At 42.9% G+C, this 27905-nt stretch overlaps 1 protein-coding gene across 7 annotated transcripts in view; it reads right to left on the bottom strand.

Annotated features, from left to right (window-relative positions):
- The window catches only part of caskin1 (CASK interacting protein 1), a 646418-nt gene that overhangs the window by 24196 nt on the left and 594317 nt on the right, over window positions 1-27905 (bottom strand). For 3 of the 7 annotated variants that reach the window (XM_068056519.1, XM_068056525.1, XM_068056522.1), the window contains 3 exons: window positions 16333-16443; window positions 13837-13989; window positions 12323-12424 (listed from right to left, as the gene is read on the bottom strand). The exons of 1 other annotated variant lie outside the window; for it this stretch is intronic. In XM_068056519.1, the coding sequence (XP_067912620.1) occupies window positions 12323-12424; window positions 13837-13989; window positions 16333-16443 (366 nt within the window). The remainder of the gene's footprint in view (window positions 1-12322; window positions 12425-13836; window positions 13990-16332; window positions 16444-27905) is intronic. 3 more of the 7 variants (XM_068056520.1, XM_068056521.1, XM_068056523.1) reach the window with 3 other exon arrangements.

Genomic DNA, 27905 nt, shown 5'->3' with positions numbered 1-27905 from the left:
ACTTTCTTCTGGAGGGACTTTAACCTGAGACGTTGTATGTCCTCTCAGGTGAACATAAAAGATCATATGGCACTACTTCGAAGAAGAACAGGGGAGTTATCCTGGGCTATAGTGATCCCTCAACAAATACCATTAAAAAAAATGATCTAATCTTTCTAACATTGCTGTTTGCGGGAGCTTGCTGTGCGCAGGTCGGCTGTCGTGTTTCCTGTATTTCAACAGTGACTACACTTCACAGTACTTTATTGCTTGTGAAGCCCTCTAGGAAGTCCAGAGGTTGCAAAAGGTGCCTATATAAATGAAAGTCTTTCTTTATCATTGACAGAATGCCTGTCTTCCAACTGTGATACCTAACAAAGCAGGTCTCAGCCTGTTGTAGAAAATGTGCAATTAGTTCTTTCATGTAAGAGAAAAGAAACAACTTTTCCTTTTAGTTTTCTGTTAATAAATAATTTGAGTTCACATTCTGATTGAGCTCACGCAAAACTCTGCTGCTCATGTCCTAACTTACGCCATTCACCCATCGTCCTTGTATTTTTGACCTACATTGGTTCCAGCCCAGCAATGCCCCAATTTTAAAATTCTCATCTATGTTTTCACATCCCACCAGGCTTTGCCCCTCCCCATCTCTGTAATCTCCAGCAGCCCTGCAACCCTCCAAGATCTCAGAGTTCCTCCAACTTAATCTCTTGCGCATTCCCAATTTTAATCGCTCCACCATTGGCGGCCGTGCCTTCAGCTGCCTGGACCCTAAGCTCCGAAATTCCCTCCTAAACCTTTCTACCTCTCTTCTCCTTTAAGATCCTCCTTAACACCTACCTCTTTGACCAAGCTTTTGGTCACCTCTCCTAATATCACCTTATGGGGCACAGTGTCAAATTTTGTTTGATAATGCTCCTTTGAGGCACCAGGGCATGTTCTACAACATTAAAGGTGCTATATAAATGCAAGTTGCTGATGATTGCTTCAATTGCAAACACATACATCTAATGTGAAATGGTTACATCTTAGGAATTCAAGCTACTGTACTGTAAGAACAAAGTGAGCACAGTGATGGAGTCATGCAGCTTTAAAAGAAAAATAAATTGCCACTAGGTTTATTTTGTGTTTGCAAGCCAACTAACCACTGAATTAGGAACAAAAGCTGGACTCACAGTAAATATGGCACAGAAACATGCACTGTAAACATTAACACTCCTTTCCACATGTACATGATTTATTTATAGTAACAGTGTCAACATTTCTGCAGATGCTGGGAATATGGGAGTTTAAAGTAACATCTGAATGAAAATGCAGTCCAATAAATAACAGACACCATCATGTAACCATTGAAAACTGAACCCAACAACAGTGATTCAGATGATAAGGCTGGATACAGAGAGCTACAGATCCAGTCAGACAATCAAAGCTTTGCAAACTACTTCAGGGTGACTGCATAGATTGTAGTTTGCATATTAATCATTGGTTAGCAATCTTACATTATTATTTACAATATGCATGGTGTAATAATGTAGTTCCCTTCCTCTAGCAGTACTGGTATTAAGAATGCGTTAGTCATTAAACTTTAAAACAAGTCCAGGGTTGGTGATGTAGGCAAAATACCGTCGTGCAAGTTACACAAAAATATCCATTTATACATTTTTATTTCCTTGAGATGATATATTAATGCTTTTCATGCTAAGCGAAAGAAACACGATTTACAATCTTCACAAATACAAGAAAGCACATTAAACACACAAGCCACAATATGCAGATATCTCTCAGTCAAACATGCAGGAAAATTTCAATGAATTAGATTTTTTTTCCAAATTGCATTCCAAACTTTAGCCCCTTTTTTCTGGAAAGTTGGAAATAATTGAAACTACCCTCCCCTCCCACCTCCACCCTTATTTAAACTGTGATTCCTTAAACACCAATTGTTTGTATATATATGTTATATTCCTGTTGTGCACTGTATGACTTTTCTCTCCCACTCACTGGGTGATTAGTATATCGAATTGATTTAAAACTGCCCAATAGATCTTCAGCAAAAGTACACTGCAGCCTTAAACTCTAGATCATAACCCCCTGATGTCGCTTTGGGCAGAAGTCATTTCGGGAATGAATGAACTAGCTTGGTTTGGCAGTAACTTATAAAACAAATGGCCCATGCCCATTAAACCACACCCATGACCCAAAACCACAAAATATTGCTGACTGTGACAACAGCCCATTGGAAGTATGGATCTTTCATCCATTTCCTTGGCATTCAGGTCCTCAATTTCTGCTCAGTAAGGTACTCCACCAGGAAAACAATGGAATTCCACCTAGATTTAATATGCCTTTTGACCCTTTATGTTTTTACCAGCTATAGAATGTGTGGACAAAGATGATGATTTAGGCCACTGATTTTTCACCTTCACAGTCAACGTGCAACACGAAATTTAGCTACAGTGCATAAGATCATGATCACCATAGGTTTCTTAACATAATTGAGGGTGTTGGTCATTCAGACAATCAACTTTTTTTTTGGATGTGTTACGCCAATGTGCTTTGTTGAATGATCATTTTCTTTAACCTACTGACTGGAGATCTGAATTTATATATTTTTTTAAAGACCAGCAAAAAGGATGATTTTGCTGGCAGCTTAAGTTGGCTACCTAATTTGCAACATTGTATCCTACACTGCAATGCTTGTGAGGAGGGAGACAAATTCCCCAACAAGAACCAAGACCCAGGAAGTTTAAAGGAACTGCTTGTTCTTTCTTGCAAGAGAGAAATACTGCTAACTGCAATGTTTTGAATCACTGAGTAACTGTCATGTGACAAGCCCCTCCCCATCTGTGGTTTTAAGCTGGTATTTTCTCTGCAGCAGAGGAGAAGCAACTGGACTCTGATATGAGCGGATCCTAAGTGGGGGTCCCTCTCTCTCTCTATTCCAGCTTGAAAGCTTTCAAATCCTGCTTGTTGACTGATCACCTTTGTATACTCTGGTTACAATCAGAAACCCCGTTGGAGGAAATCACCTATATCGCTATCTCCAAGAGACTCACCAAACCAGTCATCTACCTCTTCAAACTAAAAGTCTCAAGATCACTGAATTCAGTTAGAAGCCAGCCAAATCACCAAACTCCACAGACTGTATATCTTTTTTATGGCCTCTAACTCAACCAATCTACCTTTCCCCACTCGGTAACCTATTTGTGTGTGTGTAAACCTCTACTGTGTGTGTGAGTGAAAGTTGGTGCATAGTTTATTATTTTCATTGGTTCGGCTTAAGGTACAATAAAATTAACCTCTTGCTTTGTTAACTCAAAAAAATCTGTCCAATTGGTTCTTGTTATGATCATAGAAAGTAAGCAATCAAACACCTACTGAATTGGCCAGTACATCCACTTTAAGAAAGAATTAAACCTGTTGTGGTCAAACAAGGAGACCACAAAGAGGGAAGCTCTTTGATCCCTCCTCACTTGACCGTAACAGATGATTAATTCATCCAACTAGAAAGGAAAAGGAAAATGGTAGTCTCTGAATGACCAACATTGAGCAGTGCTGTTCCCAAAACTTCCAGAGGCCAAGGGCTGGAAGGTGACGTAGAACAGAGTTGGATAAAGTTAGTCCAAGTGCCAGTGGCACAGGGCAATTTTATTTACTAAAGTACTTTATTTTTCACAAATTTATAGGTATGGCAAGTTTTCTCCATTATGTTACCTTAAAGAGCCACACAAAAGAAAAATGTACAGTGTGTTATAAATAGATACATCTTAAGATGCATTTTCTATTAACAAAGGGTTGATAAACAATGCAGTTTATATCAGAGGCCATGCTGTATTAGAGACTGTTTTCGTGAGATACTACCATCCTTCAAATAATCAAAAGTAAAAAGTAAAATGTTCACATTTGGGTACAACTAATTAATCAGCCTCTGGAACCCTGTTGCCTCTCTAACTGGGTAATCCTGGCAGCAACAGAATGACTAGAGAGAATTTGGCCATAGACTTGAAGGATTGTTGGAAGATCAGTTGTGTTGTCCTCTGTCCTCTCCTCCAAAGGGGTGCCACTTGGGCTAGAAGAGGATGAGAAAGAGGAGATAGAGTGAAACTGGGGCTAGAAACGGGGAGAATATTGTACCACTAGGAGACTAAGTAGCAATTGCAAAATTGGGGATCGAGTGATGATCTCACCAGCAACTCCAAATGCTAAATTGTGTTATTCACATGAAGTTATGTGCATCTTAAGCTGAAACGAGAGCGTGGATTGAGTGTTAGTATGCAAACTTGTTTGGCAGGTAAAGTGACATTCCAGCAGCAAGTCTACATTCTACCATTTAAACAACATTATAACCTGACAAAGAAATCTTCAGTGTTGTTTCCTCCATTTCCAAAATGAATCCGGCACTGCAGCTTTTGTACAGATTCATTTTCAATTAATCTAGTTATCTCCTGTTGTATTTTGCACAGAATCCAAGTCTGCCCTACTCGTACAATGAATCGGCCCAGCAGTTGCTGAATAATAAGTGTGTGAATGGCACACGCCGATATTAATGTACAAATGGTCCAACAACTTGTAACGAGGAAGAAATACCTCGTGAATTGTGAATCACCAGAAGGTGCTGGACAATTTGCACCGCTCTGTCCTAACTTCATGAAAACAGTTTTTTGTCCTTAATCTCCCTGTGAATTTCATGAAGTTGCTGCATTTGTATATTAATTATCCAATAAACTGGCCCAGAAAGTTAACTCTAGTAATTAATAGTGTAAGTATCTTTTTATGACGTGTTAATGACATCCAATCAACCTCTCTGGCCCAGAGACTGAACAATTAAAAATGTGGCATCTCATTCATTCAAGTGGTAAATTGTTTTTGGAGATTTGAAAAATGTTGAATTTAAAAAAAAAAAATTTCTCTTTTCCTTTCTGCCTTTTTAAAAAATGTCAAATTTAAAACTTATTTTTTTCTCTTTTCCTTTTTTTTTGCCCTCTCTTAATACAATCTTTTTTTCCCTCTATTTCTCTTCCTGTATCTGATTTGACATTGAAGTCACCACTCTAACTCACCCTGCTTCTCAATTTATTTCTCAATCCTCAAACTTTGGTTAAGACACCAGACTGTTGGGCCCAGCATTCATCAGGACCCCAGATGCCCCATTGTCCTTGCAGCAGCGTTATCAGGTCTCACTTCCAGGAACTAGGTGGGTAAAAATGTTTGAACTGAAGAGTGCAGTAACATATCTAACTAACTTGACATACTATGAGATGCCCCACTCCAGTAAATTCTGGGCCATATGTCTGAATTTGATCTACTTGTACAATGCATAATTGTCTGAATTTGGTCTGTTTCTACAATTTTTAGTTTCTGAGTCTGATCCATTTGTATTTGATATAGTACTTGATTTTTAGCACTTGTTGAGTTTCAAGCATTGATTCCCACTAACAAATATGACTAAAATATTTTAAATGCAAATGAATAAAATCCTAGTTGATAAGTGTTGTTTTACAAGTCTTTAAAGAGCTTAAATGATATGAGGACTACTGTGAATAATTCTTAGAAAGTCTACCTTTGGATTCTTATCCCCAAGAACTTTTTTTAATCGTCAGGGAAGGCAACCAGTCAAGCACGTGCGATGTTGGGTGCAAAGATAAGGTAGGCATTCTGGGGATTTGCTTGATTTACATTCCATGTTGGGGAGAGTTTGAAGAATCTTTCTGCGGGTGGTTCAATGGGTAGGAGGGGAAGAGTTCATGAGAGAGCAGATTATGCATGGTCTGTGGAAATGGAGACTTAATGGGATGAACAACCTTGGTTTAATCCAATGCTTTTTCACATTTATAGATTGATCACTTGTTCAGATATGAGGAATGAATCAAAACCCAGCAAAGGCTGCAAAACCCATCAAGCATGGACTATGTTGAGAGGTACAGACCTAGCTGTAGGATTGTAAAAGGGAACACACCGTAGTATCGTCTTTTATGGAAGGAACTGCTTAACATCTAATGACATAAAGATTGAGGGCCCTCTTTGTGTAACTCATGTATCTCGATCCTCCCTGGCTTAGCTTAATGGACAATGTACTTTAAATTCTAGCTTTGGATACCATCAATCCAGGCTAATGAATAGCTCCTTGCCATTCAGAAAGGTAAAGGTTTCATTGGGTTTGGGCAGTATTAGCAACAATTCTCAGATTGGCCAACCTGGGTGTGGAATAGTATTCACAGCTGGTGCATCTTGGGGAGTTGTTCCCTGCAGTTCCTGGTTTTCCATCCATTCATGTAAATAGACGGATATAGGGGCATGCGAGTCTCCAGTGCACCCTGAAGGTAAGGTTACTAATTCTGGTTGGGTGTATTCCTGGAAGTTTCATCACATGACCTCTCTCCTCAAACTGCCCCGCCCCTACACCTCCGCCATTGGTCCATCCTCCAGCTGCACTGCCTTCCCACGGCCAATTTGGCAGGGGACAGACTCTTTGGTACCGGATTGGATTAACTTTGACCGTCAGTAAAACCTGTTAGAGACACCTTTCTTCCATCTCCAATATTTTTATCATTAATAAATGAAAATAGTCAAAGAAAATTAAAAAAAAACATTTTTAATGCCCCTTATGATTTTTCTCCAGAGTTCTCCGAGATTGTTTATCTTCAAATCCTGGAGACTCCAGAGTAATCCTGGAGGGTTGGTAACCCTACTGGAAACTCATGTCTCTTGCTTGGACTACCTGATCAGTCCTATCATTCCACACAATATGGCAGAAAACAGTGTGTAACCTTATATCTCACTACAGAAATACATTAGAAGGGCCTTGAACTGTGGGTTTCATTCACATTTATGCTCAACAGGCTTATCTGAAACTCTGCTCAATTATTCTGCTGAAGACTCCACAGACTGGATTTTGTATTCCTGCTGCCGGGAGCGGTGACGGGCGCGGAACATGACGGCAGTCCCCCATGGGACCCGCGCCGCTGTGATTATGCAGCGGGCGGCCTTTTACATATCCACAGCAGCCGCCCCCACCACAACCCCCCCCCACAAAACATGCGGCGGGGGCAGCCTTGGCGACATCGTTCACGGTATCACCTGAAGGAGCAGATGCTACAGCCATTTTTAAAAGGCTGCCAGACCTGCACACAGTACACCATAACACAGAGTTCACCCCTTCACCCCATCAGAATGCAGAGATCGCCCCTCCCCGCAACTCTCCAGACCCATCAGGGTGCAGTGTTCACCCCTCTCCGCACCCCCCACCCCTCAGACCCATCAGAGTGCAGAGTTCACCCCTCTCCACCCACCCCCCTCAGACCCATCAGAGTGCAGAGTTCACCCCTCTCCACCCACCACCCCCCACAGATCCATCAGAGTGCAGAGTTCACCCCTCTCCACCCACCACCCCCCCAGACCCATCAGAGTGCAGAGTTCACCCCTCTCCACCCACCACCCCCCCCCGACCCATCAGAGTGCAGAGTTCACCCCTCTCCACCCACCACCCCCTCCAGACCCATCAGAGTGCAGAGTTCACCCCTCTCCACATCCACCCCTCAGACCCATCAGAATGCAGCGTTCACCCCTCTCCACCCACCCCCCAAGACCCATCAGAGTGCAGAGTTCACCCCTCTCCACACCCACCCCTCAGACCCATCAGAATGCAGCGTTCACCCCTCTCCACCCACCCCCCAAGACCCATCAGAGTGCAGAGTTCACCCCTCTCCACACCCACCCCTCAGACCCATCAGAGTGCAGCATTCACCCCTTACCCACCTCGGTGGCGCCAGCTTCCCGGGACGGGAAAGTGAAAGCGGTTGAGTGCTGCACATCGTGCTAAGGATCGGAAACTGAAGGTAAGATCACTGCGGTTTGCATTTTAAGTGACTCAAATATTTAATTTAAATATTTAAACCAGGCTCCCATCGCAGAGTGCTGAAGGGGCCGCCACAGAGCTTCCCCGCCACTGGGAAGTTCGGGCCTGGCAATCCTGGCGTCGGGTTCCGTGGCGGCCACTGCCGCTCCAATTCTCTGCCCTCCCCCAACCATGGAACCCGACGTTGGGCTGGGAACAAAATCCAGCCCCATGTGTGTGATTTTCAACTTTACTGACTGGGCTGTAAACTGGCAGAGTGAATCCACCTTAATTCTGTTCCATCGCAGTTTGCTTTCAGACGTCTAGGCTCTAAGCTCTTGAATTCCCTAGCAAAACCTCTCCAGCTTCTCTCTTTCTCCCTCTCTTTTTTTAAGACCGTCCTTAAAAACATATCTCTTTGACCAAGCTTTTTGATCACCTGTCCTCATATCATCTCATGTGGCTCAATGTTCTCCTGTTTATAATGTTATTTTGAGAATTGGCAATCATTTTCATTCAAACCTCACAGTCTACTAAAGTGAATCTACCCAACATGCCTCATCAGCACATTACAGGTGCACACAGTATCTCAGATTTCATCAGGCGAGGTTAAAAACGCACATCTTTCTTCACCTCTGACTCCAATTTGAGCCAGTGTTGATATTCCATCTGAAGTCAGATAACCCAGCAGCTTTACTGCCAGCGACCCTCGTCATTGAAACACACAGCATGTTACGTCTGGTGAAACAATGAGGGAAGACACATCTGTGTGCTGAGTGGCAGCACCCTTTCCTGTATGCAAATCTGATACAGTATTAGAAATGAATGTAATGAGTTCAACTTGGCTCATCTGAACTCACTGCACTTAGCTCTTAACACATGGGATATGATTAGCCAGCTGTGGGAGCTCATATTGGGGCAGCTACTTCCCTCTGCGCACACAACTTTATTTTGCAGTCACACTGGAGTTTTGTTTTTAAACAGGAGCAAACATCAGGAGGAAGCAGTGCAAAAAACCCACGCCTGCATTAGCCTCAGACTGGCAGTAATGCTTGCGATGTATATGAATAGGAGGGCACATTTCCATCGCCAGCTCCCCGTTTATTGCCTGAAAGAAACAGATGACTGGCCGAGGAGAATCGGAGGGGAACCTCGCCAATCCTGTGACAACCCAAGGCCCATTCGATGCAATTGTCAAGCAGGTCTTTAAATAGACACCCGGGAACCCCCGCCCAAAAACAGGTGGCAGGCTGTTCAAATATGTAAATCAGGGTTTTTGGCGGAAAGGGAAAAATTGGTCCTTAAAGCTGGTTTCTAGCTGGTGAAAATAAAGTTTTCCAAAAGATGATACTATCTCCAAAAGAAACAGTGGGAGACTCCTGAGAGGAAATAATGTAAATGAAAATTGTGCTTTAAGCATATAATTTAGCCTATAATTTATATTCCAATAATACTCAGGTTGTTTGCGATATATATGTGCCAGCTGCCCTCGAGATCCTATGCTCTGAAATTCCCTCCCTAAACCTCTCCGCCTCTCCACTTTGCTCTCTGTTTCTTTAAAACACTCCATAAAGTCCACCTCTTTGATCAAGTTTTCAGTCGAGATCCTTCTAATAGATCCTTCTTTGCTCGACATCCATTTTTATTGGTGAAGTGCCTTGGGACATTTTTCTATGTTAAAGGAGCTTCGCCAATGCAAATTGTTGTTGTATTCATGGCATCACTGTGCGTGACCCGGAAACAAACACAATATATCCTCAAAGGGGCCAGGAAGCTCCTGGGTTCTGGTGCCATCTTAAGGTGCGAAATCGAGTACCTGCTCTCCTCAGAGCTCATACTGCAATCTACATTCAAACGCCTGCACGGAAAGTCTGACACAGAAAGAATGTTTTTAAGAGTATAAAGGATAGCAATCAGCATCAGTTACATACAAACGTACGAATTAGGAGCAGGAGTAGGCAACTCGGCCCCTCGAGCCTGCTCCGCCATTCAACAAGATCATGGCTGATCTGATTGTAACTTCAACTCCACATTCCTGCCTACCCCCGATAACCTTTCACCCCCTTGCTTATCAAGAATCTATCTACCTCTGCCTTAAAAATATTCACCGACTCTGCTTCCACCGCCTTTTGAGGAAGAGAATTCCGAAGACTCACAACCCTCTGAGAGAAAAAATTTCTCCTCATCTCGGTCTTAAATGGGAGACCCCTTATTTTTAAACATTGTCCCTAGTTCTAGATTCTCCCACAAAGGGAAACATCCTTTCCACATTCACCCTGTCAAGACCCCTCAGGATCTTATATGTTTCAATCAAGTCGCCTCTTACTCTTCTAAACTCCAGCGGATATAAGCCTAGCCTGTCCAATCTTTCCTCATAAGTCAACCCGCCCATTCCAGTTATTAGTCTAGTAAACCTTCTCTGAACTGCTTCCAACACATTTACATCCTTCCTTAAATAAGGAAACCAATACTGTACACAGTACTCCAGATGTGGTCTCACCAATGCCCTGTATAACTGAAGCATAACCTCCCTACTTTTGTCTTCAATTCCCCTTGCAATAAACAATAACAATAACATTCTATTAGCTTTCCTAATTACAGCTTCCCTAATTACAGATGGCCACTGGGTATAAGATTACAACACTGCCCTTTAACCTCTTGAATCTGATGGCGCCCAAGTGAAATGGGTTGAGGCAACTGCCCACAGTTCGCCACAACCTGGGAATAACACAAATGATCCAAAACTGGTGGAGCTCTTCTCAGCATAGATGGAGATTTCTCCTGTATCTACAACACCCCTTGAAAACTGGATCCATCACTTTGGGTTTCTTTTGCCCTGACATCCTTGATTTTGATGTTGATGTTTTGTGCACTAGGTCATTCCACTCCACCCAGCCAGACAACCATCACCTTCACAAAAACACCATGTTAAAAATTGCAAAGAAAAATTCAAGCAATGAGACTGGCTGGCAAAGGTTGTTCATCAGTGCAGAATTTTGATGTGAAAAGAAATAAATGCATAAAGACTGTTTGGTGCTGTCTTATTCCAACGGAAGGCTCGATGCAGTTAGTCCTTGAAGGTTTATTACAATATATTTCAGCTCAACCTTTTCTAGTTATAGAAACATAGGAACAGGAGGAGGCCATTTAGCCCCTCAAGCCTGTTCCACCATTCAATGAGGTCATGGCTGATCTGTGACCATATACTCCAGTTACAATACTGAGCATCTTTATCAGATCCCGTGGTACGAAGCCAACACCAAAACAATAACTTTCAGACTTTCTTTTTCCGAAACGAATAAAATCAAGAAGTTTTTTTGGTTTTCTCCATTCCCTCTTCATAAAATTCTTTCATGAGCTGTTATATTTGACAATATTGTATGAAAGAAAATACGCAATTATTTGAGATTGAAAAAAATGACCTGACTCAAATTGTGCTGTGCAATACTTGTATTATATGGATTAAAGATGTCACATGGTATTAATCCCCCTGCTATTTTAAACTAAATGGATTAAAACTCTGTTAAAACAATAAACCAAGGAATATCATTCATACCCTACAGTGAGGGTAATTTTGACTGGGTTTCAGTGAGTGAACGGCCAGTCTTTGGAACAGGCTCCCGAGGGAGATAGTGGGAGCAGTTAATGTTGAGTCATTCAAATGCAAATCAGAAAATAACATTTTGGGATACAGATTATGAGTAATTTGAGATGTGACGTGTTGTGAGTGTAGCAGGCTTGGGAGGAACAGGTGACTTTGGATGTATTGTTCCCAAAGCTCCCCACCACTGTGGTTTTTCCCTTTCCTTGTGTCTGAGATGTTGTAGACTAATAGATATGGATTGATTGGTGTGATCAGTCAACAGCTCCATTATATTTATATCGAACAACTACCAGGATGGTAGAAAGTGGTCTTTGTTCGCCTGCCAATTCCTATGTGATAGCACTAAGCGGGTATAATCAATTCAGGAACCTGCTATACATCTCTCCTGATCTCCACTCCCATTGAAGTCTATGGTAGGTGTTCCTTTTTTCAAATTTCCCTCCACTTTAATACTCTGCTCAAATGGGGTTTTTGGATCTGTGTTAAATCTCACAGGATTGTTAGCTGTGATGTGAATGATTAGGCAGTTCATTCCATCACAGCATTTGGAGCAAGACTCCCCAGTGAATTGTTATCCCAGCTTTCTCTTTCAGATTCTGATTGATTTGTGCGTTTCCTGTGTTTTTACAGGACATTCTACCTTTGCTTATTACAGCACATACTTGCGTTCAGGAATCAATCTCGTTTTCCAGAGATTTACAACGCAAATTAGATTCAAACATTTTGGAATGGATGGGATGGTGGCTGAGATGTGAAAAATGATTTCGCTTTGGGTTAGGATTGGGATTTAGGACAACGAGATGCCATGGATGGGTACTGGAGCAGGGTGGGAGGAAGGGTCGTGGACATGCTGTCCACTGATTGTCAATGAAAAGCCTTTTGATACTGAAGCATGTGATAAGACTTACTGGTTGGTAGTTCGGCAACCACTCTGAGAGATTCAGCCGATTTATTTCAATGGCAATCTTTTTCCTATGTCCAGGTTTTGTTACTCCAATTGCTGTTAGATCCTAGAACACAGAGTTTGTTACAATTGATCATGCCATTGGTGAACCTGAAATTCACAATGGAAGCAGTGCTAGGCCACAGCTTACAATTACTAAATTGACTTCAGTGGGTCTCCAAAACCTGGCCAAAAATGACACCCTTCCAGTGCCAACAGTGACTTGCTAAATAGTTAGGTTGCACATGTTTTAACACAACAATGCAATGACAGCGCAGTCCTGTCAAAAAAAAATTTCAAATAATTAACGCTTATTAAACAGAGAACCTACCACCTCAAGGCGAGGCACCAATGAGTTTTAGATCAACTTATCTGCAAATTGAAAATTTCATTTGCCTGCTGTGATTTGTAAAACGTTGGATGTGTTCCACTCAATAAGAGGGTGCAATTTTAACCTTACTCGCTGGGCAGGAAACCCACGGGATTGGATGGTATGTCAGTTTTACATCTGACACAATGTTATTCTCCATTTACTTCAGTTTCCTGACTGGATGGGTTAGGCCAAAATTGCCCTCATAGTTTCTCAGAATGGCTCAGTGAATGAAAGTCTCCTGTAGTGTCAGAATCATACAGGTTCTCAGGCTTAGTCGCTGCTCTGTGTTGAGTTTGTTAACCAGTGGGTTCGTCATGACTGCCCGCACTTTCCTGTGGCTAGGGAGGAGAAAAACATCACCTCAAATTCCCAACTTCTAATCGTTATCCCATAATCTCTCCCAGAAATGATTGTGTGCATGGGCATTAGAAGAGGTCAGCAATGGGGTCAGCTGTGCTGACCCCGAATCTATAGAACCTGCTGGCATTCTCCATTGAGATTCATATCTAAATATCATGAAACAACACTGGAATCACCAGGTTACGTCTGGATTCATTCTAAACTGAGCTTGGTGGCGTCACTGAGTCTCTTTGAATCTCTGAAATTGGGCATTGGTCTGCAGTGATTAAGATAAGCACTGCAAGGCCACAGTGTCCTGGGGGGGGGGGTCATTTTAACATAATGCGTCAGGTTGGTGGAGTGTTGGAACCCATGGGATCAGGTGGTATGCCAGTTTTAAACCCCGCCCAACATTGCTCTCCTCTGACTGTAAAACCCACATTCCACCTGATCTCACAGTTTCCCAATGGGCAGGTTAAGTTAAAAGCTCCCCCATAATCTCAAATAAGTAGGATGGAAAGCTCAGGGTTATCTAATACTTGAATATGTGGCCTCAGGGCTGTATAACACTCAAATTAGTGGCTTAGGGCTGGGGTGATAGGGTGAATCTTAGACTTGTGTGATACTATAATTCCATGGATCAGAGATTTAGGACCATCTAACTCTCTGCTCTTTAGATTGGAGTCTTGGGTCAGTCTTTGAGTGAGTTGTGCCACTTTGTGGCTGGCTGGTTAAACTGAATGCCTCACATTGTTAGAATGTCTCACCTTCGGGGGAGGCAAATCTGGTTTAGAACGTCTCGCCCCTAAGACAGCATGCCTCCTGTTGACTGAGCTGGTGCCAAAGTTGTGGAGACGTCCATCGCTTGCTCGGCACTCACCCTCCCTCTTAGCTGAAGGAGGCTGAATGGAGACAGGAGCCTTTGAGAGGGAAAAATGGGGAAAGATCAGGGGTAAAATGTGAAGGAAGGAAGTAAGAGTAGACAATTGTATGTAGGGTCATTGCCAAAACAAGTTTAGTCTCCAGGACTGAAGGGTGCTACTATCATACTGCTGGGATAACCTCGATTTCATACGACTGTACACACAAAGTCCAATGTCATTCAATTACAGCATTTATTGACTTTCCAATTTCATTTCCTATATTCAACTTATCTTTAAGTGTTTGACTTCTTCGACCAGATATCCTGAGCCTCCCCTGCACTGCTGCGGCTCAATCTGTATGACATGATTATGAAACTGTTAACATGTCCTTTCAGGGAAACTCCAGGCTCAGACACTTTCCACTCAATATGCAGTGTAAGTCCCAACACTAATTCATTTCAACATTTCCTCGGCACAAGAACCGTGAAGGCTTTCGGCACTCACAGAGCAGTCATTTTCTGACAGTACATGGTATATCTGGGTGGAATTATTCTGCTCCCTGCTGCCTGGTTAAAATACATAGGGAGACTATCGCTGCTAGTAGGAGAAGGCTTTTTTCCAATTCGTAAGGATAGGCTGTAATGAACAATTGCTCATTTTCTTTGTGTTAGTGATTATTTTGCAATTTATTATTTAAAAAAAGCATTGAAAACTGAAGCATTTGCCTAACACCAATGGCATATGGACCAGGAAGGTCCCACATTTGATTCCTATCACTGCTGGGTTAACTGATCTCAGCCAGCATAACAATCCAGGCACCAGAATAAGTCACCAAGCCTGCATCCTAACAAAGGACAACAGCTAGGGTACCTGCTCCTTATTGCTATGGGATAGACCCTGCATGTGGGCATTAGGCCAGGATCAAACTTAGTTGTGCTGCTCCTCAATCTGGCATCACCTGTTAAAAACCATTTCTTGGTTTATATAACTGTTTACTCTTTTAATGGATTCAACATCCACTCCTGTAAGCAGGCCTCCTCCTCTTTGAACCAAAAGCTGCACCTTTCCAGAAATCTGTCCTTGCAGAGTTTACCTGACCAAAAGGGTATGCTTATAGTGATCTATTTACCGAACTCATCCTAATCTGATGCCACAACACCATCGGTAGATACGGAGAAATTATTTTGTCTGGTGGGGAGATCAAGAATGAAAGGACATAATCTTAAAAGCAATGCCAAGCCATTCAGAAGCGAAAACAGGAAGCATTTTTTCCACACAAAGAGTAGCAGAAATCTGGAACGCTCTCTCCCAAAAGACTGTGGATGCTGGGACTATTGAAGTTTGCAAAACTGAGATAGAGTTTTGTAAAGAAAGAGTATCAGCTGTGATCTAATTCAAGAAAGCTAGAGTTCTTAATCAGGCAATTTAACAGCAGTCTCCTCACGCTCTTCTCCACTCTGTCAGTAGACATTCTCCAGCTCAACACACAGCTTTCAAAAGTTCAAGACTCTTTCAGTCTTCTGCTTTTACCCTTTGAAGTTTTGTTTATGTCTTTGCTTAAATATATAAATATCGATATATGCATAATTGCTACTTAAAAATGATGAGAATTTTAAAATGGACAAAAGGCATCACTTTTATAAAAAAGGACATTCAAGCATGTCAATGATTTATTTTTGATTTGCAGGACCAGCAAACACCGGATTTGCTTCTTTGATTAAATAAAAGAATTGGAAGAATTCAACGTTGGTGACAATGAGATATACATGCAGAGAGTTGCTACCTTGATGAGTGGCAGAGGGAGACAGATGGCTGTCGAACAGTATGAGTCACTGTTTCAGGAAAGGGGGCTGAAAGGGAGACAATTGGAGGTAAAAGTGGAGGTTTATATAGCAGTGAGTCAGTCTTCATGACAAAAACCTGCTAACAACCTTTCTAATAATCAATGCCAGTCCTAGCAATAAGAGAAAACCTGTAAATGGATTTAGATAAATGAATTAATGCTGGGAGCCAGATCTTGTTTACAGCATATTCAGTAGACACTGTAACAGCCCACAGTTTCCCTTAAAACTGTTATGAGTGAATAATCGAGAACAATTTTCAACCTGTGCAGTTTCAGTGTTCAAATGATGTGCAATGGAATATGAATGCAAAGCCTAGTACTTTGTTTCCATTAGGGTTTAATGCACAAACCTTGGCGTGCAGTATTAGCATATGAACTATTAATGAGTTTGCATGAAATTGTTTGGTCTGTCGTTTTAATCAATTTGCCATTGCTAAGTTAGCGGACAAAGCAATTTCGCTGAACACATGTTGCATTCGGAGGCCAACAGCGCACAGAGCGACTTTGCTCCCAGTGCCTCTTTTACCGCTATCTCCTCCTGTCGTTTGTAGACTTACCTCAGGGGTCATGCGGCTGATGGTTGGAATGTCATAGCCAGCATTGATAAAGTTAGCAGCATACTGCTGGAGTTGGAATTCACTGAGCCAGTTAAAAACTGTCTCTGGGCTCTGGATAAAGGATAACAAAAAAAAAAATGGAACGTGAAAAGCAGGTTAGAATTCAGTGATAAAAATCTAACCTTAAGACATCGCTTCCTCCTGAAATCTGTTTACACTGGAGGTAGATAAGCCCATTATAATAATGTTGAATCATTTTAAAGGGATTATGTCATACAGAGCCAACCGGATGGAGGAATGGTTTGACATGATGGCAGCCATACTTTTCAATCGTGACCATCCATTACATCTTTGAAACTGCTCAAGACATAATTAAAACAATTAGTAAGGATTCCATTCCTTCTTGCTAGCCCCTTGTCTCAAACCTGTGGAGTTTCTGTCAAGGATAAGTTTTTTTCTGCAAGGTGACACAAATCTTTCAAGTCTTCTTTAACTAACTCTGGTCGCTATGACTATGCAAGGCCACATTGTTTGAGTGCAATAGGCTGAAGGGAGTGCGACTGTTGATGCTTTGGGACCAAAAATAACCAAGTTCTCATGGCAACAAATATAAAGCTGGCAATATTGTACAGCTTTAGAGACCGTACCCATCTCTGCTCAGTAAACTAGAGCAATTGGAGATTCAGTGAACCTGTTAATTGTTTCACAACCTGCCCCGCCAAGCAAAATGACGCTCTCAGATCATGATTGGACCATTTCCACGGGCTACTGAACCTTCAATTTTTTCACCTGCATTTTGCCATCTCAAGTAAATATGAGGCATGGAAATGATGAAGCCACTTAGATACTTTATAAAACTACTGTGGTTCCACAGGAAGGAGATTAATGGAGATGGGGTTGACGGATCAAGGCTCTCATGAATTAGTGGAACTTGGAGAAGAAAAGGAGACGGGAGGAAAATGAGAGAGCAGGGCTATAGTGGGAAGGGGACTGGTGGCTGGATATGGCTTAGGAGGCAGTGGAAGAGGAAACAACAAAGGCAGGTAATGAATGGGTCTCCGTCTTGGCATTGAAGAAATCTATGAGGTCCTCACACCTGTTGTTGAGGTGAGAAGGACATACAGGGGAAAGGGGTTTAGGAGATGCTGGCATAATTTCTAGGTGGATTTGTTCATAATTTAGATTCACACCTATCACAATTCAGATAGTTGAACTGGTAAAGGCACTGGGAATGTGGAACCTAGTCATAATGATCAGCAAAATCCCAGGTTCAATCCCTGGTCTCGTCTGATCATAGCTAGGAAGCTGGTATAGATGCTACGAAAGGCTTCAATGTCCCTAGGTTGGGGAGAGGAAGACCAGAGAGGATGGCTTCTGGTTATGATACAAGTCTTGATGGTAGTATGTATGTGTGGACTTTGAGTAGCGATAGCAGAAATACTGGTGTTTAGTTTAGTTTAGAGATACAGCACTGAAACAGGCCCTTCGGCCCACCGAGTCTGTGCCGACCATCAACCACCCATTTATACTAATCCCATATTCCTACCACATCCCCACCTGTCCCTATATATTTCCCTACCACCTACCTATACTAGGGGCAATTTATAATGGCCAATTTACCTATCAACCTGCAAGTCTTTGGCATGTGGGAGGAAACTGGAGCACCCGGAGGAAACCCACGCAGACACAGGGAGAACTTGCAAACTCCGCACAGGCAGTACCCAGAATCGAACCCGGGTCCCTGGAGCTGTGAGGCTGCGGTGCTAACCACTGCGCCACTGTGCCTTACAAGCTCTCCTGTGGCTCAGTAAGCAAAAGGTCTGGCAACTGGAAGTGAGTCACACAGAGCAGGAAGTCTCCTTTCTGTGCTGAATTAGCTGACCCTAGCTTCAACAGCAATAAGTTCCTGTGTCCACATTTATAATGGGAACTATTAATTTAAACGTGTCACTCCTGAATTAGAAGCTACAATGCCACCGATGGCAGGAGGCTGTAATTACACTATGTCAGAGACAGTTTTCATTCTAAATGTGCACAGCGGAATTTACAACAGAAATATAAAAGTTATGACAGAATGTATGACTCTAAAATGGGGTCTGAACAACTACCCAATTATACCGCCCTTCCCCTCACTCCATTTCTCCTTAAGAATATAGCTGGTCTTGATGTCAGCCAATGCAAGAGATCAACTAGCACTTAATAATTCTATATGGGTAGGGTTGCGCAACATGCACCATCTGACATCACACAGTCAAACCCATTGCAGAAAAACAAAAAAAAAAACCTATACACTTGGCAACTGGATGATATATATGTGTCTGTATTAAAAGTATCAGCATGATTAAAAAAAATCTTTCTGAAGCAATTCATGAAAATGTACAGTTTGGACTTGCCAATCTGACAAACTGATTGTCAGGTACAATATCAACAAAGAATAAGGGTATGCAGATGTGCGCAATCTTATTTTAGCGCTGCTGTCATTTATTGACAGAGATGGACTGACTCCGCAAGAGAACATCATCATATTTGTCCCATACACAGGTTAGCTGCTACAGTTAAAGCTATCAAAGTAAATGTTAAATGTGGCGTGGGTTTAAAATTCAGATGCTAGTTTTTTTTTAATAAATGGAATTCAATGAAAATATGTTTTAAAAAAATCATTGACCTCCACACACCTTTTGTTTAAGTGTCGCCCTAGATCATGGGTTCAAGTCCCATTCCAGGAACTTAAGAACCTAATCTAGGCTTAGACTCTCAGTGCAGTACTGAGGGAGTGCTGCACTATCGGCTGAGACATTAAACTGAGTCCCTGTCTGCCCTCTCAGGTGGACTTAGATGATCCCATGGCACTGTTTTGAAGAAGAGCAGGGTCCTGCCCAATATTTATGTCTTAGCCACCATTACTAAAAAGTAGATTGATCATTAGCACATTGCTATTTGTAGGGCCTTGTGCGCACAAATTTCCTCCCATATTTCCTACATTTCAGCAGCAACTATGCTTCAAAAAGAGGGGTGACAATCCCAGGCAGCGGAGGCACTCAGGTCAAAACCTCCCTGTACATGGATGACGTCGCCGTCTTCTGCTCGGATCCGCTGTCCGTGAGCAGACTGATGAGCATCTGCGACCAGTTCGAACTGGCCTCGGGAGCCAAAGTTAACCACGGCAAGAGCGAGGCCATGTTCTTTGGGAACTGGGCTGACCGATCCTTTGTCCCCTTCACCGTCAGGTCAGATTACCTGAAGGTGCTGGGGATATGGTTCGGAAGGGCCGGGGCGTGCACCAAAACATGGGAGGAGCGAGTAGCCAAGGTACGACAAAAGTTGGGCATGTGGGGGCAGCGATCTCTCTCCATTGTGGGTAAGAACCTGGTCATCAGGTGCGAGGCGCTCACGTTGTTGCTCTACGTGGCGCAGGTCTGGCCCATACCCCACTCCTGCGCCGTGGCAGTCACCCGAGCCATTTTCCACTTCGTCTGGGGATCTAAAATGGACCGGGTCCGGAGGGACACGATGTTCAAATCTCTGGACATGGGCGGGAAAAATGTACCCAACGTGGCCCTCATCCTGATGACCACCTTCGTGTGCGGCTGCATCAAGCTATGTGTAGATCCCCAGTACGCAAACTCCAAGTGTCACTACGTGCTGAGGTTCTATCTGTCCCCGGTGTTGCGAAGGATGGGCCTGGTCACATTGCCGCGGAACGCACCATGCAGTTGGGCGGCGCCGTACCACCTATCCTTCGTGGAGCAGTTTCTGCGGAAAAACACCTTTGACCACCGGTCCATCAGGCAGTGGTCTGCACGGAATGTCCTCAAGGCCCTACGGGAAAAGGAAACGGTGGATCCTGTCGGATGGTTCCCCGAGCAGACCGTCAAAGTCATTTGGCGGAATGCCTCATCACCAGAACTTTCAAACAAACACCAAGACGTAGCTTGGCTGGTGGTGAGAAGGGCCCTCCCCGTCAGATCCTTCATGCACACCCGAAGTCTCGCCCCCTCCGCACAGTGCCCCCGCGTTGGCTGTGGTGGGGAAGAGACGGTCGCCCACCTCCTCCTGGAATGTGCCTTTGCAAAGCAGGTGTGGAAAGAGATGCAGTGGTTTTTGTCAAGGTTCATCCCAAACAGCTCTGTAACACAGGAGTCTGTGCTCTACGGGCTGTTCCCAGGGACGCACACCGAGACAAACATCAACTGCTGCTGGAGGACTATCAATTCGGTGAAAGCCCTTTGGTCTGCCCGAAACTTGCTGGTCTTCCAGCGCAAAGAGTTGTCCACCACCGAATGTTGCAGACTGGCACATTCCAAGGTCCAGGACTACGTGCTGAGGGACGCACTAAAGCTTGGGGCAGCCGCAGCAAAGGCTCAATGGGGAAAGACCACAGTGTAAGGTTCCCCCACCAAGCTGGACTGAGGGGCTGGATCCATGGGAAACCCCTCGAACTGTATCGTTAATATTCTCAATTGCTGTAAATGTAAAACTGTAATTGACATGACAATTGTGAAACGGAAGGGTTGGGAAGAAACTCATGACAGTATTGAAGGAAACTGATCTCCCTTGCAATGTTTGTATTTTTTGGTGCTGTTTGGAAACTGTTTGGCAATGTAATTTTTACAGATTTTTATGAGTAAAGTATATTTTGGAAAAAAAAAACTATGCTTCAAAAAGAACTTTATTGGCTGTGAAGCACATTGGGGCATCCGGACGTTGTGAAAGGCATTGTATAAATGCAAGTCTGCTTGCTGTTCATGAGGTCTGGAAATACAAAGGGATACTGGTCAATCTTCTAGGGACATGAACCCCCAGATCCTATGTAGAATTATGGGGACAGGGTTAAGCTGCACGCCCGGGTGTGGAGGCACTTTGGCTGCAAAGTTCCAGTAGTGGGTACCGTTCTGACCCACAGTCAGCAAATATTACCGCGGTGCTAGGGTAGCAACGAATCTGGTTAATGTCTGCCGAAGAGCTTGTTGTTTTGCTTATCAGGTCTCTTTCAGTCCAAGTTAGTCGATTCCCTCATGGATCGATTATTTTGCCTGCGTCTTCGGGTGTTATTGCGATGGGCACACTCTCGCAGTTGGCAAACGTTCCGCTAAGGCCTTTAAAGGGTGTAGGGGAGGTGGAATTACTGGGGTAGCTCAGGAACTCTTCCAAATACATCCCATTGGGGGGGGGGCGGGGTACAAGTGCTGATTTGCCCTCTCTGTCACCACCCCCACCCCACTAGAAAATAACATTGCACATGACCTCCCAGTCCACTGAGTCCCTTGGTGGAAATACAAACATACAAACATATGAATTAGGAGCCACTCAAGCCTGCTCTGTCATTCAATAAGATCATGGCTGATCTGATTGTAACCTCAACTCCATATTCCCGCCTACCCCCAATAGCCTTTCACGCCCTTGTTTATCAAGAATCTATCTACCTCTGCCGTAAAAATATTCAAAGACTCTGCTTCCACTGCCTTTTGAGGAAGAGAATTCCAAAGACTCATGTCCCTCTGAGAGAAAACATTTCTCCTATCTCTGTCTTAAATGGGCGATCGCTTATTTTTAAGTAAGGGGAAACATCCTTTCCACATCCACCCTGTCAAGACTCCTCAGGATCTTATATGTTTCAATCAAATCGCATCTTACTCTTCTAAACTCCAGCCAATGTAAGCCTAGCCTGTCCAACCTTTCCTCATAAGATAACCTGCCCATTCCAGGTATTAGTCTAGTAAACCTTCTCTGAACTGCTTCCAATGCATTTACATCCCTTCTTAAATAAGGAGACCAATACTGTACACAGTACTCCAGATGTGGTCTCACCAATGCCCTGTATAACTGAAGCATTACCTCCCTACTTTTGTATTCAATTCCCCCCGTAATAAACGATAACATTCTATTCGCTTTCCTAATGACTTGCTGAACCTTTTGCGATTCATGCACGAGGACACCCAAATCCCTTTGCATCTCAGAGCTTTGCAATCTCTCACCATTTAGATAATATGCTTCGTTTTTATTCTTCCTGCCAAAATGGACAATTTTACATTTTTCCACATTAAACTCCATTTGCCAGATCTTTGCCCACTCACTTACCCTATCTATATCCCTTTGTAGCCTCCTTATGTCCTCTTCACAACCTATTTTCTTAACTATCTTTGTTTCATCAGCAAATTTAGCAACCATACCTTAAAAAAGGGTGCGAGGGACAGGCCAAGTAATTATAGGCCAGTCAGTCTGACCTGGGTGGTGAGTAAATTAATAGAATCAATTCTGAGGGACAGGATAAACTGTCAGTTAGAAAGGCACGGATTAATCAGGGATAATTAGCATGGATTTGTTAAGGGAAGGTCATGTCTTACTAACATGATTGAGTTTTTTGAGGAACTAACAAGGAGGATTGATGAGAGTAGTGCAGTAGATGCGGTCTACATGGATTTTAGTAAGGCATTTGACAAGGTCCCTCGTGGCAGACTGGTCAGTAAAATGAAAGCCTATGGGATACAGGGGAATGGGGCAGGTTGGATCCAGAATTGGTTCAGTGAGAGGAAACAATGGGTAGTAATCAACGGATGTTTTTGCGAATGGAACGCGGTTTCCAGTGGCGTTCCACAGGGCTCAGTGTTGGGTCCCTTGCTGTTTGTGGTATATATTAATGATTTGGACTTAAATGTGGGAGGCGTGATTGCGAAATTTGCTGATGACGCAAATATCGGCTGTGTAGTTGATAGTGAAGAGGATAGCTGGAGACTCTAGAATGATATCAAAGGTTTGGTTGAGTGGGCGGAAAAGTGGCAAATGGAATTCAATCCAGAGAAGTGTGAGGTAATATATTTGGGGAGGGCAAATAAAGCAAGGGAATACACAATAAATGGGAGGATATTGAGAGGGGTAGAAGAAGTGAGAGACCTAGGAGTGCATGTCCACAGGTCCCTGACGGTGGCAGGACAGGTAAATAGAGTGGTGAAGAAGGCATATGGAATTCTTTCCTTTACTGGCTGAGGTATAGAATACAAAAGCCAGGGATGCAATGCTAGAACTGTATAAAACACTTTTGAGGCCACAGCTGGAGTATTGCATACAGTTCTGGTCACCACATTACGGGAAGGACATAATTGCTCTGGAGAGAGTAAAGAAGAGATTTACAAGAATGTTGCCCGGGCTTGAAAGCTGCAGCTATGAGGAAAGATTGAATTGGCCAGGGTTGTTTTCCTTAGAACAGAGGAGGCTGAGTGGTGACTTAATTGAGGTGTACAAAATTATGAGAGGCCTAGATAGAGTAGACAGGAAGGACATGCTTCCCCTAGTGGAGAGGTCAATTACCAGCGGGGAGAAGGTTCAAGGTGATTGGTAGAAGGGTTAGAGAGGACATGAGGAAAACCTTTTTCACCTAGAGGGTGGTGGGTGTTTGGAATTCACTGTCAGGAACGGTGGTCGAGGCAGAAACCCTCAATTCATTTAAAAGGTACCTGGACATGCACCTGAAATGCTGTAACCTGCAAAGCTTTGGATCAGGTGCTGGAAGGTGGGATTAGATTGGGCGGCTAGTTTTTTCAGCCGGCACAGACACGATGGGCTGAATGGCCTCCTTCTGTGCTGTAATTTTTCTATGGTTTTATGGTTCGGTCCCTTTATCCAAGTCATTTATATAAATTGTAAAAAGTTGAGGCCACAGCTCTAATCCCTGTGGCACACCATTCAATACACCTTGCCAACCAGAAAATGATCCATTAATGCCTTACTGTGTTCCCTGTTAGCTAGTCCCACCTTCTATCCATGCCAATATGTTACCTCTTACACCATGAGCTTTTATTTTCCACAGTAACCTTTGATGCAACATCTTATCAAATGCCTTCTGGAAATTTAAGTACAGTACATCCACCAGTTCCCCTTTAGCCACAGCACATGTTACTTCTTCAAAGAACTCCAATAAATTGGTTAAACATGATTTCCCTTTCGCAAAACCATATTGACTCTGCCTGATCACCTTCAATCTTTCCAAGTGCTCTGCTATAACGTCTTTAATAATAGCTTCTAACATTTTCTATAAGACTGATGTGTAGTTTCCTCCTTTCTGTCTCCCTCCCTTTTTGAATAAAGGAGTTACATTGGCTATTTTCCAATCCAATGGAACCTTCCCTGACTCTAGGGAACTTTGGAAAGTTAAAGCCAATGCATCAACTATCACACTAGCCACTTCTCTTAGGACCCTAGGATGAAGTCCATCAGGACCCATGGACTTGTCAACCCACAGCTCCAACAATTTTCTCAGTACCACTTCCCTGGTGATTGTAATTTTCATGATTTACAGCTATTTCTGGGATGATACTTGTATCCTCTATAATACCACTGTCCATGTCCTTCCAGTTGAAATTGACGCCAGGGAAATACCTCCCTCCACAACCTTCCAGTCCAAAAAATGTCCATTAGCCACAACATCCTGTCCATGCTGCCACATACCCTTTAATATTGTCTGTGTTCATTTTATCAACAGGCCTATAAAGTGGCAACTTCTCAACTGTTTTTTTGGAAGTTGATAAACATAATAATCACTCTATTCTTGTTATACAATCGACACTGATAAAAACAGATTGTCCGTCTATTTGTTTCTTGGGATGTTTGTGGGAGCTTGCTGTGCAAAAATTAGCTGCTGTGTTTCCTACACTACTACAGGGACTACACTTCAAAAAAGTACTCAATTGGCTGTAAAGAGCTTTGTGACATCCTGAGGTCGTGAAAGATACAATACAAATGTAAGTTTTTTTCTTTCTCATTAACCGATCAATGGATTACTGCCTGCTACTTGCTATATGATATTTCATCATTAATTAACCCACTGATTGGATACCACTTGTCACTCAATCCCACATATCTGCTAATCTTTAATTAACTCATTAATGGATTACTACTTGTCCCTTACTCCCAGATATCTGTGAATCACTAATTAATCCGTTGATTAATTACTGCCAGTAACTTGCTCCCAATTATCTGTGAATGCCTAACCGACCCCACGACTGAATACTGCGTCTCACTCACTTCCACATGTCCGTGTATCACAAACTAACCAATTGATTAATTCCTGTAACTCACTCCTAGATATCCCTAATCTTTAATTAACCCATTGCCAGGCTACTGCAATTAATTCTCATATATGTTACTCTTCACTCTCATAAGGATTTTTGTTTTACAAAAGTCTGTTCAGTTCGATATAAGTTGATATTTCACTCTGTCCCTTTGCGCTGTTATTTGCAGCACAGGTTAACTCAAGCTCATTTACAGAAGAAATCGTAAAATAAATTATTTTTCTAAAACAATAGTGTGGCTATGAGCAGCAACGGAGGGCAGGAATAGAAACAAGATTCTGGTGGTTCCCATAGCAACACATGCATCCCCAAGTTTGGATTTCATTTTGACACAAACCGCAAGCCAAAAACAGACCAGTGTTTTACAATTCAATGTCAAAATGTCAAAACTTCACTCAAGATGTCAATTCTAATGGTGATTACAAACTAAGCAATAATCAAGCCTCATGTTCTGCTACTGCATATGTCTAATGGCTTTATAAATATCATACTCTGGATATATTTACAGCATCATGCTGGAAGACATTTGATGGCAATGTAAGGGCTACTCATCAACTTCACCTGCAACCACCGAGAAGTGAGATGTCAACAGTTTAATAAGCAGCTATTAATGAGGCATTGTGGAATTAGAAGGTGGATAAGGCACAAATGCAATTGCACAAACTTTACATTTCACCACACCGATCAAAATGACCATTCGCATTCATCTTGACCTGGCTCTGATTGTCTCCTTTACTGTCTAATGGTCTGTGTATACTGCAGATCTACTCAGAGTGGTCCTGCCAGGAATATTGGCCGTGGCTCTTCTGAATGTGATGACAGGTCACAGACCTGAAACGTTAACTCTGTTTCTCTCTGCTGAGTGTTTCCCAGCACGTTCCATTTTCATTTCAAGTTTCAAGCACCCGCAGTTTACACGAAGCAGTGGAATTTAAAACTGCTGCATCCAACTGAGACCCAAACTGTAAGTGTACAGGCGCTTCCCAATTGCCAATGTGATGCCAGGTGTCAGGCCCTTGAGCGATCGCTTCATCGGATCCCCTGCTGGTAGGTTAGGGTCGACCTGTTTTTCTTCATCTTTTCCAAGGCTCCTGGGCTATGGGAGGCTGCTCTGCTTTGTCAGTGTTTCCTGCTACCATTTCTACCTCAATCCCTCCCAACCCTCATCAGGGAATCAGCTCTTCATCTGTGTCTCATAGATGTTGTTACTGTCTCTCACTGCACATCCTATTGTCTCATGTGAATACCACATCTGCTGTTTAACTGTCACCTCTTTTACACCTAAGTACTTTGCAGATCATTATGCTTCTTCAGGTGTGTGTGTGTATGCAGGTGTGTGCATGTGCAGACACATATATATGTGTGAAACAAAAACAAGAAATGCTGGAATCACTCAGCAGGTCTGGCAGCATCTGTGGAAAGAGAAGCAGAGTTAACATTTCGGGTCAGTGACCCTTCTTCGGAACTGACAAATATTAGAAAAGTCACAGATTATAATAAGCAAGTGAGGTGGGGGTGGGGCAAGAGATAACAAAGGAGAAGGTTCAGATTGGACCAGGCCACATAGCTGACCAAAAGGTCACGGAGCAAAGGCAAACAATATGTTAATGGTGTGTTGAAAGACAAAGCATTAGTACAGATTAGGTGTGAATACACTGAATATTGAACAGCAGCAAGTGCAAACCTGAAATGGCAACACTCCCCCTGCTCTCATGCTCACATCTCTGTCCTGGGATTGCTGCAGTGTTCCAGTGAACATCAACGCAAGCTCGAGGAACAGCATCTCATCTACCGATTAGGCACACTACAGCCTGCCGGACTGAACATTGAGTTCAATAATTTCAGAGCATGACAGCCCCCCATTTTACTTTCATTTTTAGTTATTTTTTCTTCCTTTTTTTTACATTCTTTTTTACATTTTTTACTATCTTTTTTTGCATTTATTTCATTTCATCTTAGTTTGTTCAGTTTGCTTACCCACTGTTTTTTTCAGGTTTTTTTTCAGGTTTGCACTTGCTGCTGTTCAATATTCAGTGTATTCACACCTAATCTGTACTAATGCTTTGTCTTTCAACACACCATTAACATATTGTTTGCCTTTGCTCCGTGACCTTTTGGTCAGCTATGTGGCCTGGTCCAATCTGCACATTCTCCTTTGTTATCTCTTGCCCCACCCCCACCTCACTTGCTTATAATCTGTGACTTTTCTAATATTTGTCAGTTCCGAAGAAGGGTCACTGACCCGAAACGTTAACTCTGCTTCTCTTTCCACAGATGCTGCCAGACCTGCTGAGTGATTCCAGCATTTCTTGTTTTTGTTTCAGATTTCCAGCATCCGCAGTATTTTGCTTTTATTTTTATGTATGTGTGAAATTGTGTGCAGGTTTGCATGTATTGTGCATGCATGGTTAAGCATGTGTGTGAGCAGGTATGCAGGAGTGTAGGTGTGTGCAGGTGTGTGTGTACAATGTGTGTGTGTGTGTAGGTGTACGTGCAGGTATGTGTAGG

This window comes from Heterodontus francisci, chromosome 24, assembly GCF_036365525.1.
Source record: "Heterodontus francisci isolate sHetFra1 chromosome 24, sHetFra1.hap1, whole genome shotgun sequence".
Taxonomy (NCBI): Eukaryota; Metazoa; Chordata; class Chondrichthyes; order Heterodontiformes; family Heterodontidae; genus Heterodontus; species Heterodontus francisci.
The sequence above is the reverse complement of the archived record's forward strand: the minus strand, read 5'-3'. Positions and strand labels throughout refer to the sequence as shown.